This window comes from Periplaneta americana, chromosome 1, assembly GCF_040183065.1.
Source record: "Periplaneta americana isolate PAMFEO1 chromosome 1, P.americana_PAMFEO1_priV1, whole genome shotgun sequence".
Taxonomy (NCBI): Eukaryota; Metazoa; Arthropoda; class Insecta; order Blattodea; family Blattidae; genus Periplaneta; species Periplaneta americana.
In genome coordinates this window covers 165013952-165030531 of record NC_091117.1, presented here as the reverse complement: position 1 = coordinate 165030531, position 16580 = coordinate 165013952, and the positions used below count along the sequence as shown (strand labels likewise).

The 16580-nt window shown below is 35.4% G+C and overlaps 1 protein-coding gene across 2 annotated transcripts in view; it reads right to left on the bottom strand.

The window, feature by feature from the left end:
- LOC138703250 (guanine nucleotide-binding protein subunit alpha-11-like) overlaps nt 1-16380 on the bottom strand; it is a 54820-nt gene extending 38440 nt beyond the window's left edge. The window contains exons 1-3 of one of the 2 annotated variants that reach the window (XM_069831013.1): nt 15857-16380; nt 6637-6821; nt 3606-3760 (exon numbers count right to left, since the gene is read on the bottom strand). In XM_069831013.1, the coding sequence (XP_069687114.1) occupies nt 3606-3760; nt 6637-6821; nt 15857-15992 (476 nt within the window). In that variant the 5' untranslated portion in view covers nt 15993-16380. The remainder of the gene's footprint in view (nt 1-3605; nt 3761-6636; nt 6822-15856) is intronic. The other variant, XM_069830996.1, reaches the window with a different exon arrangement.
- Nucleotides 16381-16580: the final 200 nt, after the last annotated feature.

Here is a 16580-nt window from a genome sequence, read left to right as displayed (position 1 = left end):
GCTATGAGGTGCGATTATTTCCTTGATGTCTCATTGCTTGCAGTCCTCCTGCAGCAGGCAATAGAGCTATACTCTCAAGACTACAGTCTATGTTTATGTACTGTGTATTGAGATGTCACTGCACGTCAGAAAATGTTACTGATACTGCCAAACTATTTTAGCTGATCCTGATATTGTCGCTAGCCGAAGAAAAATCTTATCCAGTTGGACCTTTTTCATGATCTTTTCAGTCCCAAATAAAATTTAATTACTCTTGAAATGGCACTAATTCCAGTCTAGAGTCCAAGATATGTCACGTATCTAAGATAGATCCCCATTTTCTGTTCAGAGGTCAGGATTCATCTCGACTTTCCAATGAAATAATGACTGAACTAATCCACTATACCAGTAAAGCTTTCTAAAATCAAAATCTAACGGTTTCTTCCTTACTTTATATGTGTTTGTGGCACAAGCATGCATAAAACAGCCATTCTAACTTCTAAAATTCTTTAACTAAGCTAGTAAAGTTACGAAAAGGACGAGCTACGATTTTGAGATAGAACTACATACGATAGGCTATTTCTCCTAACTAGGTAAAGAAGGGTAACTTGGGAATTGACTGTAAGCCCCTCTCCCTTGTTCTCCATGTATTTCGGCAAATATCACGCCAAAACTTAGTTACAAAAGTATATAACTTCTTACGTTTCAATATAATTAACGCAGTATGTAATAAAAAGTTATTAGTTTAACAAGTTCTAACATTTCATCATAATTTATATGTTTAAAAGTGATGTGCATCAGAAATAAATACAGGTACACTAAAGAGTAGAAAAATATTTCGCCACTACCACCACCCCCCTCGCCGCCACTGCTGCAACCACCACCACCACCACCACCACCACCACTTGATTCCTTCTGGATATGTTCCAACTCCAAACTTAAACCAATAATTTATTGGTCTGCCCATCAATGGTCTTTCCAAATGTCACCTTTCAGCTAGTGTGTAGTGTAGAATTGCCCTTGGTAATCGCTTGCTCATCTATAGTACATGCATGTCCACTGTGTTCTATATTGTTCGACTTTTATGTTTAGTTCATCTATTCCTAGTTCTTTTCTTATGTCTTCACTTCTTTTTTGTCAACAATCTATTGACTGCTCTTACAAATTTCATTTCTGGAACTGTATTTTATGTATATAGATCTCTTGGATATGGAGCAACAAGTTTTGATGGTGAAATCATTGCAATAAGTGAATGTCTCAGGAATCTTCTATGCCACATCAATAAATTTAGGAATGCAGTTATATTGTCAGACTCCAAAGCAGCTATTCTATCAATCGTCTCTAAGCACACACCTTCATCTCAAACAGCAGAAGTAACTAAAATGCTCTCTCAATTAATATCACTCAATAAAAGAATTATTTTCTAATGGATACCATCCCATTGTGGAATCCTGGGAAACGAGAATGCGGATGCTTTAGCAAAGAAGGGCAGCACTGCTACTTACAGACCTGTTACTAAATCTATGTATTACTCTGTGAAGAGATTTATTAAATCTACATACTTAGACTTCAACAAACAAAATTTGATAACTCAATCCCAAGGGAAAAAATGGAACCCTCTGTATCAAAATCCACAGTTAATTCCCGATTTACCACGAAAATCGTCTGTAGCTGCATTTAGATTGGCAACAGGCCATGATTGTTTGGCCAAACACCTGCATAGAATTGGAATATATCAGTCCCCTAACTGCCCATTGTGCAACTCAAACCAAGAAATGGAACACCTCAAAATCTGTGCTTCAGTGGCTGGTCATGATAATATCTTTGAAAAATATTGGAGTGCAAGAGGTCAAATGACTTTATTGTCAAACGCCTGGCATTAGAAAACAACAACAACATTTTATGTATATGAAATTTCTTCATAGTCCAGATCTCTGATCCCTATAATAACATAGAGATTGCCATAATTTTATACAATATGATTTGGGTATGTTTCCTTGTTTTATCACATTAAGTTCTTTTTATGGTCCTGCTGATGTGTTGGAATTTGGCTACTTTTCTTGAATATTTTGACATATAACTTAAGGTATAGCCTAATTATTTGAATTTTGAAACTTTTTCTATACGTTTGTTATCAATGATAATGCAAGCCCTACAATGTGATCTATGCCAGGCCTGGCCAATGAAGCTGCTCTGAATCATCACTCGGGGAAAGTGTGCAGAAAACAAATGGATGGGTAACTAAGGATGAGTGCAGTGGCGGACTCATACACAAGTCGTGTTTTACTCAGTGGAACAGTTTTTATTTATATTTTGAAATAAATGCTTCTCAGATAACAATTGTCAGATTAAGCGTATATACAAGAATTGAGGTGGTAGACGGAAAAAGGGCCCATAAGCAAAAGTCACGTTTCGAGAAAACAAAGATTGAAAGATTTAGTTTTATGTAATTGCGATTTGAATGCACTTTTCTCAAAATAACAATTTGCATACTGTTACAATAATATTTGTCGACAAGTTTTTGTTACATAATGATTCCGACTTTAATAGTGTTATAAATATATTTATTTTATTGGAGCATTTTATAGGCCCATTTTCCAGAGAACAAATTTATTTTATCAAAATACTTTCAATATGATTATATTTTAGCATATTAAACATCAGCATTGAACAGCGCACATTTTTATAAGTTCATAATCATTTTAGTACCGTAAAATTATATTTCTTACATACTGTATATCTCATAATTATACCATAAATTGTACTGATTAAATGAAAATAAAGAATATCTGTTGGGTACAGAATACAGATTATTTAATATTAAACTAGAATGGATTCACACTCACTTCAGAGTGCAGTTTACACTTTAGTGCACATCCTGGATGGACCCACACTCACTTTGAGGATAATCTTCACTAATGTTTGCTAAGTTCCACAACTACGCAAGAGTGCATGGGTTCATTCAATTAGCTACCCTGCCCTCTGTTTACAAGATTAAAATGAAACTACATAAGCAAGTAGATTTTAAAATGGAGAATCAAATTAAACATTCTACCGAAAAAGGGCCTATAGACCTTAGTATTATATTCTATGAAGAATATAGGCCTATGTCCGTGCATGTACAGTCCCAGAAACAAAATGTGGGCCACCTGAATTTTCCAAGTTCCAGTTATAACATACTGCGCACGCTCTCCTGGCTTAGTTGCCTCATGAGTGATGCCTTATTGGTGTTACTTGTGAGGTTCAAACCTGTCTTCGAACAGTTCACTGAACAACAACAACCCTTTCCTCATCATATATATCTACTATTAATATCGCAAATGACTGAGAGGAATTTATCTTCATTAGTTAACAACCTGAATTTATGAATATATTTTCCTCAAAATCTGCACGAACTAGAAAGCAATCATGCTATTTTGAAAAACTTATTAGAAATAAATCTGTTACATTATATGAACACAGTACAGTAAGTTTAAAAATATATTTTCTAAAGCTCTGTCACAAATATATTCTGTTAATTTACGAGATTGAAGTAGAGGCAACAAACTTGGACTGCTCCAAGAACAATTGCTGGTCTTGGCAAGATGTTAAACTAATAAATAAGTTGCTGGTATAAATACACTTACTACGAAGCTGATTCTGTTATGCAGAACTCTTGTCTTCGCCTGAAGCATTCTCTAGTACCTGGGTCCTCCCACAGTGTCTTACAGATCTGTATGTGTTCACTTGTGGGTGCTGAGAAATAAATGAACTCTTCTTCGAGAAATAACCTCGCCTTCTCCTAATTATCAATAAGAAAAAATACTTATATCTACAATAAAAAAATAAACTTATACAACTTCAATATAACAAAGTGTGTGGATTCTAAAACATTGTTGTCCTATTAACAGCTATTTCTCTACAAATAATAATCAGCTTAATAATGCCACTAACTTAATTAATATTAATATGTACAGGAAACTATAAATTATCATGAGCTACATTATACAAACTACATCTTAAACCGACAGAAAAAAATGCAAATCTGGCTTTCAGGTAGTAGCTCCCTGTAAAGCAGGTTTGAATAATTTCAAGGAAAAATTGTTCCAGGGCCGGGTATCGATCCCGGGACCCTTTACTTAGCGCATGAATGCTCTCCCAATTTAGCTACCCCAGGAACTATACACAACACCGTCACAATTTTTCCCATATATCCACACAACTAAAATGGGCTGACAAGATGCCAGAACCCAACTTTGAGTGCACACAAATACTGTGCGACTTAAATTGTGGCTTTCTGTTAATGTACCTCCAGTAACGAATATATTATGCAAATCTCGCTTTAAGTCACACAGTATTTGTGTGCACCCAAAGTTGGGTTCTGGCGTCTTGTCAGCCCATTTGAGTTATGTGGATATAAGGGAAAAATTGTGATGGTGTCGTGTAAAGTTCCTGGGGTAGCTATGTCGGAAGAGCACTTGTGCGCTAAGCGAAGGGTCCCGGGATTGATACCCAGCCCCGGAACAATTTTTCCTTGAAATTATTCAGAAAAAAAAATGCTTTCAAAAAACACATGCTTCTTTTACTCATCATACAATGAACAGGCACCAAAAAGAAAATATTTCATCATGCTCATTACATTCAACTGTTTTTGTTTTTAATTAGCATTCTACTAATGTTAAGCTAAACAAAAGCACACCCCTCAGACCCTATAATGCCCACTTAGTGTTGACTCAATGTTCTACTTTGATCTGGAACTGTGCTGACGTATGTTTCATGTAATTTCATGTCCATGTGAGCTTTCACTTAACCTTCAAAAACAGCTGATGATAAATAGGGAATTCCCTTATTCCCATTCTGAACTCCTTGGGAGTGTCATGGTGAGCTACAATTTACTGCCTTATCAGTCGTACCCAGTGGTGATATTAAAAAAGTTTAACAACCAGTTCTCTCATGTGTACCTATGTTAAACATATACGGTATATGTATATGGTAATTGCAAATATTACCTAGAAATAATTTCAACAACCGGTTCATCCAAACCGGTGCGAACCAGCCGAATATCACCACTGGTCGTACCGAAGAATCTATATATCCACAATTTAATTTATATTGGAGGATATTTCATTTCTTGATAGCTGTGCAACTGTTTAAAATCATACAAGATTTTTTTAAAAATGACTTGAAAAATATTATTTCTTATTTTGAATACAGATACAGCACAATCTCACAATAAGTCATTTTCAGACTTGAAAAATAATATTGTCAGAGGCATATATTTTAGAAATTAAGAGATTGTTCATTCCAATAGGCTTTAACATATTACATTAGCAACATGATTATAGAGACAGAATTTTGCAATAACACACTTTCAGACATGAACAACAATATTTTGAGAGACATATATTTTAGAATTAATATTGTTATTTTCAGTGGGCTTACATACATTCACATATTACATTAGCAACATGACAAAAGTAACATTAAACTGTTTTTTATATGCGTACAATTTTTTGTTTACCCCTCACTGCATAAATATAATATATAAATGTTTACGTGTGCCACTCGAGAGCAAGCTACATAGTTGACATTTTTTGATCTTGTAGACTATCCCCGACAACTGTGAAAAGGACGGCACTTATACTCCTTACACCCTGTATACAGAGAAAAAAATGGCCTCTCTTACAGCTGTTTGTACCGATTATCATTTTATAGTCATGGCTGCCCTGTAACCACAGAACCACAAATCAAAGAGCACAGAATAATTAGAATAATATTGCTGTAGCTGTATTCTTTGATCAAAATATAGCGTGGTAATCTATCAGGCTCAGTTGTACTATTGATACTTAGTGCAATACACTATGCACACCATGAAATGCAATAAAGAATCTCAGTTATTTTGTTACATTTCGTAATAAAATAATTACGAAACTATGACGTAGTTCTATAACAGTTGTATTGCTATACATGACGTATATAATGATTAGTCAGGAATTTACACACGACTTATAAACGAGGTGTCCACTGTATAAGTATAATGCAGTTAAACGTGTGTATAAGAGTTTTTATTACTAAGACCATATATATATAACTTCCACCACAGTAGTTACATCGTGTTTATAGAGTAGTGTGTTATAGTTTTCATGTTATTTTCAATGATTTAAGGGGCTCTTTCCCCATGTGTGGTGTGGAAGGATATCGAAGTTTCACCTCTTTAAGTTGCTAGAAAGTAATTACAGTAATAGGATTGTTTATATATTTCGGTTTCCCTATTTTTTTAGCAAGCGCTGTGAACCGAACAAGTTTGGGAAATCTGATTTAAATATTAAAAATGTCGTACTTGAGGTCCAATAACAACAATGAAGAAAGACTTACGTACATTACCATGAAGATCTGAAAACTAGCTCAAACTTAAGTATCGTCACACTCTAGTATATACAGTCACGAAGCTCAATACGTAGGAAATATGCATCCAATAACAGTTGAACTTTAGTTGCTAGCCACTAGAATCGCTACTATCACACAGTCTATTGTTCCTAGTACTCTCAGTTGCTAACTGCTTGGAGCATTGTATCGCGAGAAATGCAAAAAATGACCTCAAGCTTCATAACCGTACGTACTAGACTGCGGTATCACATTAATATTGTGTATGATTAGTTTCAATATTAATCAACTTACTTCATTGGAGGGAATAGTATATGGAATTCTTAACCTTCTCATTGCTTTAATCATAGTCTGCATGGAAACACATAGATTATGGTGAACCACTTGGACAAAGTTTCTTCTTTCATTTTCTGGAAAACCTGCACCATAAATTATCTTCATCTGTTTAATAAAAGTTGACTTTCCTGATTCTTCAGAACCTAAAATGGATCACATAACACAACAGTTATTGCCAAAATAAATTAAGCAATCGATTTTTAAACACTTGATTAGGGCCTAATCATAGGTACAGAACCCTAAAGTTCAATCCATGTGACTCATGTTACACTGAGAACACCTTACAATGGTTTCAAAATTATGCGCAAAGAAAATTTCCAATTAAATAATTTGTAACAATGGGCATAATATTCAGAAGTTGCTGTAGAAGAATACTATACATGTGCAGATTGTAATCTATTTTCAAGTAAGATTTAAATAAACAAATGTGACTCATGTTACATCAATTTTCATCCACTCTTACACACATACTTATGTTGCATTACTGTTAGAATGCTATACCCATTTTTCTGTTTAATTATTTCTAAAGTAGTACTCTATTAAACAATAAATCAGTGTAGAGAAAAATACTTTATCTCATCTACAAAACAGTCCACATATTTTAGAGTATCTGACTCATGTGACATTTTAATGACTCATATTACACTTTCATGGGAATCAAGTCATAGATCCAGTAAAACGATTTTACGTCTATTATTATGTTATAATATTGAGAATAAGTGATGCAAATAATTACAATTCAAAATAACTGTTTATCAGTATGCATCATACAGTATGTCCTAAGTTTATAATAATAACAATAGTCATTAATTACTGTGTCCACACCTGTGGAGTAACGGTCAGCGCGTCTGGCCACAAAACTAGGTGGCCCGGGTTCGAATCCCAGTCAGGGAAAGTTACCTGATTGAGGTTTTTTCCGAGGTTTTCCCTCAACCCAATCGAGCAAATGCTGGGTAACTTTCGGTGCTGGACCCCGGACTCATTTCACTGGCATTATCACTTTCATTTCATTCAGACGCTAAATAACCTAGATGTTGATACAGTGTCGTAAAATAACCCAATAAAATAAAATTAATTAATTACAGTGGGTGAGGTGATTTTCTTAATAACCTGTACCCAACCATAATACAGTTCATCATTCTTTTCTGGATATTTCCAATATTTCTCAGTTTTAGTCATTACACTGACTTGACATTCAGCATGTCCCTTGTCATGTGAGGTGGGAAAGCAATTCCACATTATTTTCACACCATAACGTTTTGTGAAGCATGTCCACCTGGCCATATAGAGACTCTATTGATATAATTTGGAAGCTGTTCAAATAAATCTGTCAACATAGGCAAGTACAGTTTTTTTTATGAAACTCACTGCCAACATTGTTTCATAAAATTTAATTATTTTTTTCAGTTAGTAGGACATTAATTTTGTAAATAGCATTATTTAGTTAAATTAACAGCACGAACAATTTAAAATGCCTAAAAATGCGTTTCCCGAATTTTTGTTAAAAAATCGGGAATATCCCTAATTTTTACCATACCCATCTGGATACCCTTTGTATAAAACATGTTCTATATTTTAAAAATCCCATGCCAACTTTATAATTTTCAACAGTTAAATAAAATATTATCCTCGAGTATCCAAGGAAAAGTGCAGTTGCATCCTTCTGATTACTTACAGGGCATGACTGTCAAAACACTTAAACAAAATTGGAATTTTTCTTCAACACTGTAATAAAAATGAATTACTAGGTGTCATAGTAATGTATTTGTTTATCGCAGCAAACCTGTATGAGTTTAAAATTTTACCAGCTCAAGTCCACGTGCCCATGGCTTCTACATCTCTCCAATCTCATGTGAAACAAATGTGTATAGTAACATTACAATTATAGGATCACAAATATAATCCTACTAGACTGTTAATTTTAAAAAGTTATGTGTTGATGTAATTGAATCGGTTGGAGCTAAAAGAAACTAAGTCAAAATATGCAGTTTTTGGGTTATGGCAACAATTTGAACAATGGATGTCATGTGCATCGAACGGTGGAAGAAGGAACTAAGTCAGACTTTTAAATGTTCTTTGGTCTTCCATACCATAAAAATATATACATTTGTGGAATGTTTTTTGCTTTGCCTGAAAAGATGTGAAAAGTGACTTAGTTCGTTTTAGCTCCGACTGATACAATTATTGGACATGACATTTTAAGATAGCACACTAGTCTCAATATTTTGTTTAGCGGAACTAAAGATGCTCTTCCAGTAAGAAGTTTAGTTACTGCTCTTGTCCTTCCAGCATCACTTTTCAACACACTTACTTCTGATTGCGCTCCTATTGCCATAAAATCTCGGAGACATTCAAATGAGAACAATGAGTTCATAAAACGAGAAGTTGAAAAATTATTATCGATAGGAATAATAGAAGAAAGTCGATCTCTCTAGTGAGCACAGGTCTTAATCATTTTCAATGAAAATCATATGGCCTATTGCACACGAGCAGATGCGTCCATCAAGAAACTGACAGTTGTTGTACAAGCCAGCAGTACAAAGGGTTAATAGAAGGAATGCAAAAGAGCAAGACAGCGTATTCCGAATCTCACTGGACCGGTGCACAACAATGACGTCACACTGCAGCGAAATACGAACAAAACTGCTGGAAGGATCGATGGCTGTCATGGCGACTGTATAAGTTGTTGTCTGTGCTACACAAACAAAATTTTGCGAAATTTCCTTACTGCCATCTCGTTCAAAGAAAAGAGAGCATAAACAATTTATTTCTTGAACCGGTAGTAATAACTCGTCCGTTGACATGTTTGCTCATAAGCCATTAATATATTGTTTTTACGTTGTGCTCATTACAAACAATACAGCAGAACTAAAGCAGAACACAACGCCATGACACAACAGTGCACGATGTCATTCGTCTGCTAATTCCCACTCTATACAAGAACCAATCACATTCACTGATGGCGGCTGATGGAGACTACCACCACCTCTGCAAGCTGATGGCACCGGTGTGACACCGGTGGAGCATCAGTGACTCCATCGGTGAAATTCGGAACACTGTGATGCCATCAGATTGCTCAGCGCTGAGATTCGGAATATGCTCAGAGTAATCACTGCAACACTCTGCGTGCCCACGCAGGCAAAATTTTATGGTGGGAACTGCTGGCTCGCTGCAACACACTGTCGTTTCTGCATAGCAACAGAACGTTGTCTGAAAACAGTGAGTGCAGACGAGTGTGTATTGCTCACCTGTGACAATGAACTGAGAGCTAGATGCAGAACTCTTCATTTAAGAAATTAAAAAATATCCCGAAATTTGGGCCATTACCTGTGAGCAATACCACGACAAGAATAGAATGCATGCTGCTTTCGTCAATGTGTGTGAAGTTATCCTTATTGGTATAAGGAAAAAATTAATTGCAAACATATTAAAAGTATAAATGAAAACAATTTTTAATTGTATAAATGAAGCATCTGTTACAACAATTAAGCAATATTTTCGCATAATGGAAATCTCTATTGAGAATCTTACTCCACATCAATACATTTAAATTATTTGTGGCAGCATGGGTACAAACCAGCTCTAAGCTGATAAGTCGCCTGAGATGATTGGTGGGACCCAATACTGCTATTGTATCTCACACCCCGAGGCAGTTGGTTCTTCTCATTTCAGAGGTTCAGTTACTACAGATTCCGAGAAAACAGTGCACAGAGGGGAAAAAAATATATTCTCTGGTACGTTGAATCGTACTAAATGCAATTAATATGATTGCTGCATTAGTTTGCGCTATTGTTACCCATATAGGCCTAAGCCCATCCACAACTGCATGTTTTATGTATGCTCTAACCACTTCGGTGGAAGTAGGCCTATAACTACCATTTCTTATGATGGCAAACATTCTCTCTGACAGGCAGCTGACTATGGGTATAACTTTTGAGAACTTGGAAAAAAAATCTTTTATGGCATGTACGTTCAATACGTGTAAGTATAATATCATTCTTATTACCTTCATTATCTAAGTTCTAACCAATGCGTAATATTTATTAACAATAAATCAAAGAAGTGTCATGCAAATTTTAAATGTCAAAAATATAAATAACTTTTACACAACAATGTCCTGAAGACCACGATACCATATGGTATCACTGGGCGTTTACAACATCAAGGCATACATCATTTCTAAATGTTATATTATGCCTAATAAGCAGGCATAGTCGTAAACTTTATATTCTCTACAATCATAGATATAAAAGTATGGTGTATTTATATATAGTTAAGATAACTATATTTAACTTATTTATTTATTCCAGTGATGGATTGACACTATCCAAGTTATTAGATACGTATAACAGAAGCAAATAAAACTGAGGATATATTTACTGTGCCACCAACGTCCAGACTGTATTGCAAAATATAACTCCGATATTGGATGAACAGATATCATGGACCAAGAAATTGCACAATACCCAGTGGTGGTGCGTCCTATGCATTCAATGGTTTAGAGAACCTTCAGGAAAAACAAGGAAAAACAATATAATTGTTTAAATACATTCATTTATAATTTACACTATCATTCTTTGTTTCTTGCTTATCTTCAATAAATTTACTTGGAGCTCTGAAGTATTTTTGTTGTATGAAAACCTATGAACTGCAGAGATCGAATACATGCTTATGAGGTTCAATTTCTCCTCTGAACCTCGTTGAGCCAGCTTCTGGATTTGCATGCAGGGTGAAAGGTAATAGGGGAATGCTGCAGGAGAAACATCTGCATGCGCTGATAAAAAGACCAGCGCAGCTGTCAAGTGATGTAATAATGAGACAGCTGACAAGCTATGGTAGAAACGCAAGAATGGTCATTCTTGGTGTTTTAGCCTGAATATATTCATATAAACACCTCCATCGTATTGGAGAACTGAATTCACCTAAATGCTTACTGTGCACCAGAGAAGAGGACATGGAGATGGAGCACCTGGCTAATTGTGAAACTCTTAGGACATTTGTGGACCTTCCATCAAAATATTGGGAAGCAAGAAGGATGATGACTTCATTGTTAAATCCAGAGCATTAGATACACTTACTTACTTACAAATGGCTTTTAAGGAACCCGAAGGTTCATTGTCGCCCTCACATAAGCCCGCCATCAGTCCCTATCCTGTGCAAGATTAATCCAGTCTCTATCATCATACTCCACCTCCCTCAAATCCATTTTAATATTATCTTCCCATCTACGTCTCGGCCTCCCTAAAGGTCTTTTTCCCTCCGGTCTCCCAGCTAACACTCTATATGCATTTCTGGATTCGCCCATACGTGCTACATGCCCTGCCCATCTCAAACGTCTGGATTTTAAGTTCCTAATTATGTCAGGTGAAGAATACAATGCGTGTAGTTCTGTGTTGTGTAACTTTCTCCATTCTCCTGTAACTTCATCCCGCTTAGCCCCAAATATTTTCCTAAGCACCTTATTCTCAAACACCCTTAACCTATATTCCTCTCTCAGAGTGAGAGTCCAAGTTTCACAACCATACAGAAGAACCGGTAATATAACTGTTTTATAAATTCTAACTTTCAGATTTTTGGACAGCAGACTGGATGATAAGAGCTTCTCAACCGAATAATAACACGCATTTCCCATATTTATTCTGCGTTTAATTTCCTCCCGAGTTTCATTTATATTTGTTACTGTTGCTCCAGGATATTTGAATTTTTCCACCTCTTCGAAGGATAAATCTCCAATTTTTATATTTCCATTTCGTACAATATTCTGGTCACGAGACATAATCATATACTTCGTCTTTTCGGGATTTACTTCCAAACCGATCGCTTTACTTGCTTCAAGTAAAATTTCCGTGTTTTCCCTAACCGTTTGTGTATTTTCTCCTAACATATTCACGTCATCTGCATAGACAAGATGCTGATGTAACCCGTTCAATTCCAAACCCTGCCTGTTATCCTGAACTTTCCTAATGGCATATTCTAGAGCGAAGTTAAAAAGTAAAGGTGATAGTGCATCTCCCTGCTTTAGCCCGCAATAAATTGGAAAAGGATCACATAGAAACTCACCTATACGAACTCTGCTGTATGTTTCACTGAGACACATTTTAATTAATCGAACTAGCTTCTTAGGAATACCAAATTCAATAAGAATATCATATAATACTTCCCTCTTAACCAAGTCATATGCCTTTTTGAAATCTATGAATAATACTGTACCCTTATACTCCCATTTTTTCTCCATTATCTGTCGAATACAAAAAATCTGATCAATAGTCGATCTATCACGCTGAAAACCACACTGATGATCCCCAATAATTTCATCTACGTACGGAGTTAATCTTCTCAAAAGAATATTGGACAAAATTTTGTACGACGTCAACAAAAGTGATATTCCTCGAAAGTTACCACAGTTGGTTTTGTCCCCCTTTTTAAAAATAGGTACAATTATGGACTCCTTCCATTGTTCTGGTACAATTTCCTTTTCCCAAATAGCAAGTACAAGTTTATAAATTTCGCTATATAATGCACTTCCACCCTCTTGTATTAATTCTGCTGGAATTTGATCGATACCTGGAGACTTGTACTTTTTCAGATTTTCTATCGCAATTTCGACTTCTGAAAGTGTGGGTTCGGGTATAAATGACTCAGCAGTTTGTGTTTCAATTTCGTCCCGATCATTTCTATTTGGCCTATGTACATTTAGTAGTTGCGCAAAATAGTTTTTCCATCTGTTTAGGATTGATGGAGAGTCTGCAAGCAAGTCACCATTCTCAGCCTTGATCACGTTTACCCTTGGCTGATATCCGTTCTTAAATTCCTTTATACCCTTATATAAATCTCGAATGTTTTTATTCTTACTATTTGTTTCTACCTCATTCAGTTTTTCCTTCAAGTAACCTCTCTTTTTATTCCTAAGTGTACGACTTGCTTCCCGTCTTTCATTGAAATAGGCCTAATTATCTCTCTTCTCCTCAACTGGATCCTGTAAGAATTTCAATTTTGCCTGTTTCCTTCTTTCTACTACCATGCAACAATCTTCATCAAACCACGGTTCCTTTTTCTTAGTTTCATAATAACCTATGCTCTGCTCAGCTGCAATTTTGATACTATCTCTGATATTTTCCCACACGCTATTAACATCTAATTCTTTCTCAACTTCGTCGGAACTTTCTAAAGTGGCAAACCTATTCGAAATTTCGACCTGATAATTTTGCTTAGCTTCCTCGTCCTTTAATTTCAAAATATTGAATTTAGTAATATTAACTTGATGCTCTACTCGCTTGGCTACTGATAATCTTTCTCTTAATTCTCCAATCACCAAATAATGGTCAGAATTACAGTCTGCACCCCTGAAAGTTCGAATATCTACTATACTAGTATGTCTCCGTTTATCTATCAAGATGTGATCTATTTGGTTGTGTGCCAATCCATCTGGAGAAGTCCAAGTATATTTATGTATATCCTTGTGGGGGGAATGTTGTACTTTTGACAATTAAATTTTTCGATGTGGCAAAGTTGACTAATCTAACTCCATTGTCACTACTAATTGCGTGTAGGCTCTCTTTTCCAATAGTTGGTCTAAAAATATCCTCCCATCCTACTTTAGCGTTGAAATCCCCCAATAAAATTTTCATGTGATATCTAGGTAACTGATCATTAGATACACACACACACACACACATATTCATCTGTGAGTGTGACCAGTGTTCATTTCCTAAGAAAATGAGTAGTGTTCAATATCTTTTAAAACATATTTTTCAGTTTTAATCTTGGGAGATGTGCAAAATAAAGAAGCTTAGAAGGCCGTTTCCTCAACTCAATTTAAAGCACAAACAGCCGAGGTAAGACTTTTGCACGACTTCTAGTGTAAAAAATATATTAAAGAAACAGCTGGATTTGCGGTTGTGAATCTACAAATAAATTATTTTGTTTTCCGTGCTTGCTATTTACTAAGGGTAAAGATACGAGCTGGACATACACTGGTGTGTCAGATTTAAGATATTTGACACAGAAAACTAAGAAGTATGAGGAATCTATTGCTGATAAGAATGCTTGCCTAGATTTATCAGTCCTTGGAAGAACAGAAATTAGACAACAGCTTAGCTCAGCTTTCAGGCAGAATATTGAAACAAAGAATGATAACGTAAGGAAAAATCGCTATGTTCTTTCAAAGATAATTGATCATAATCATCATCATCAGGCTCATTTTGAGGTAATTATCTACTCTACTTTAAAGAATTGTACCAGTTGTATTTTTGTAATTTTTTTAGAAATGAGATATTGTTTAAATTTCTGGAAAACTATGTAATATCATAAAAGTAGTGAACCCTTTGTCATTTTAGGCACGAATCGCCACTGACAATACCGATCGGTATTCTTCCAAAAGTGGTATTTGCTCATTATTAGGGTACTTGGCTGTTGATATGGCCGTAATTAACTCAAGGTTTCTCTACAGGAAAATCCACAAGGGCACTTCGTAGCTTGACTTCCAAAGCAAAATTGTTTGAGTGTATCTAATTCGCTATGGTGTTCCACAGAAATCCCCTGAAAGAGTAGATCTTGCCCGACAAAATTGACCAAATTTGAGATTTGATGAACTCGATCAATTTGTTGCCAACTGCAATAGAAGATGTATTGGAGAAGGATGCAAGTCATTAGACAGAACAATGTGCCAGAAGTGTAATGCAGGCTTGTGTGTGACTTGTTTTGCTAAATACCATACACAATGAACTGGATCAAGAGATTGAAAACTCATTATTTTAGCATAGGTTATTTTTGTATCTTTGTGTAATGGCAGTAGTGCAATAGATGACGATTTGCTGAAGAAGGGTGAAAGTCATTTGGCAAGACAATGTGCCAGAAGTGTAATTTAGGCTTGTGTGTTACATATTTTGCTAAACATTATACACAATGAACTGCATCAAGAGTTCGATGGCACATTATTGTACCGTAGGCTATTTTTGTGTAATGGCAGTAATACTGTTAGAGTCCAGTGATACCATGTGGTATCAGCTAATATCTAATAGATTATATACATTTTTTTTCAAGAAATATGGCCTTTTCTTAATTCTTACACCCTCAACACAATAATTTCATAAAATAACAACAAATGTGAACTTTTTCTGGGCGCTAAGGGGTTAGTAGTACATGGTCATATTCGATTTGATTTTGAGTTTATAATTACCGAACAAAATAATCTTAATCTGTTTTCTTCGATTCTTCATTTCTTCTATTAGAATTCTATCGATTTCATTGCTAATTCTATTACTTTCTCTTGCTTCCTGTGATTGACAACACAAGCACATCATGTCCATTGTCATTTTCAGTTCAAAGCAAAGCAATTACTTAGTATTATGTAAGCGTTGCGTATTACACAAGAATAGTATTTCTTCACCACAACTGCGGTTCATTATATACAAAGCTCGTTTAACCCAAAGCTCAAAATATATATACACATATATAAAACAGTCCAGACAGGGAAATCTTCACAATATCACTTCACTACCATATCTGTCACACCACACCGTTGCTTACGCACCACACCCACTCAAGATTCATATGAAAGCGCTACGCCAGTTTTGCCAACACATAAATTGTATCCCCGTCAATCTATCACCTGGAAATCCGTCAAAATTGGTAAAAAAAAATAAATAAATAAACAAGACCCACTCAATATATCTATATACAAATAAAAGCAAATATTAACGCAACTTCCTTAACAATTAAAATAATAATACATCCACAACATCTGCCTCTAGTTCCGCAGTTGATGTGTTTTGTTGGTCTTCGCTCCCCCAAAAATTAAACAATAATTGCAAATGACACCAGCTAAAAAAAAAAGTCAAAGGACAATGTAAATCGTAATTTCCGCTAGAAAATCCGTCACCCGTCAAAGCCATTCTTTTCCC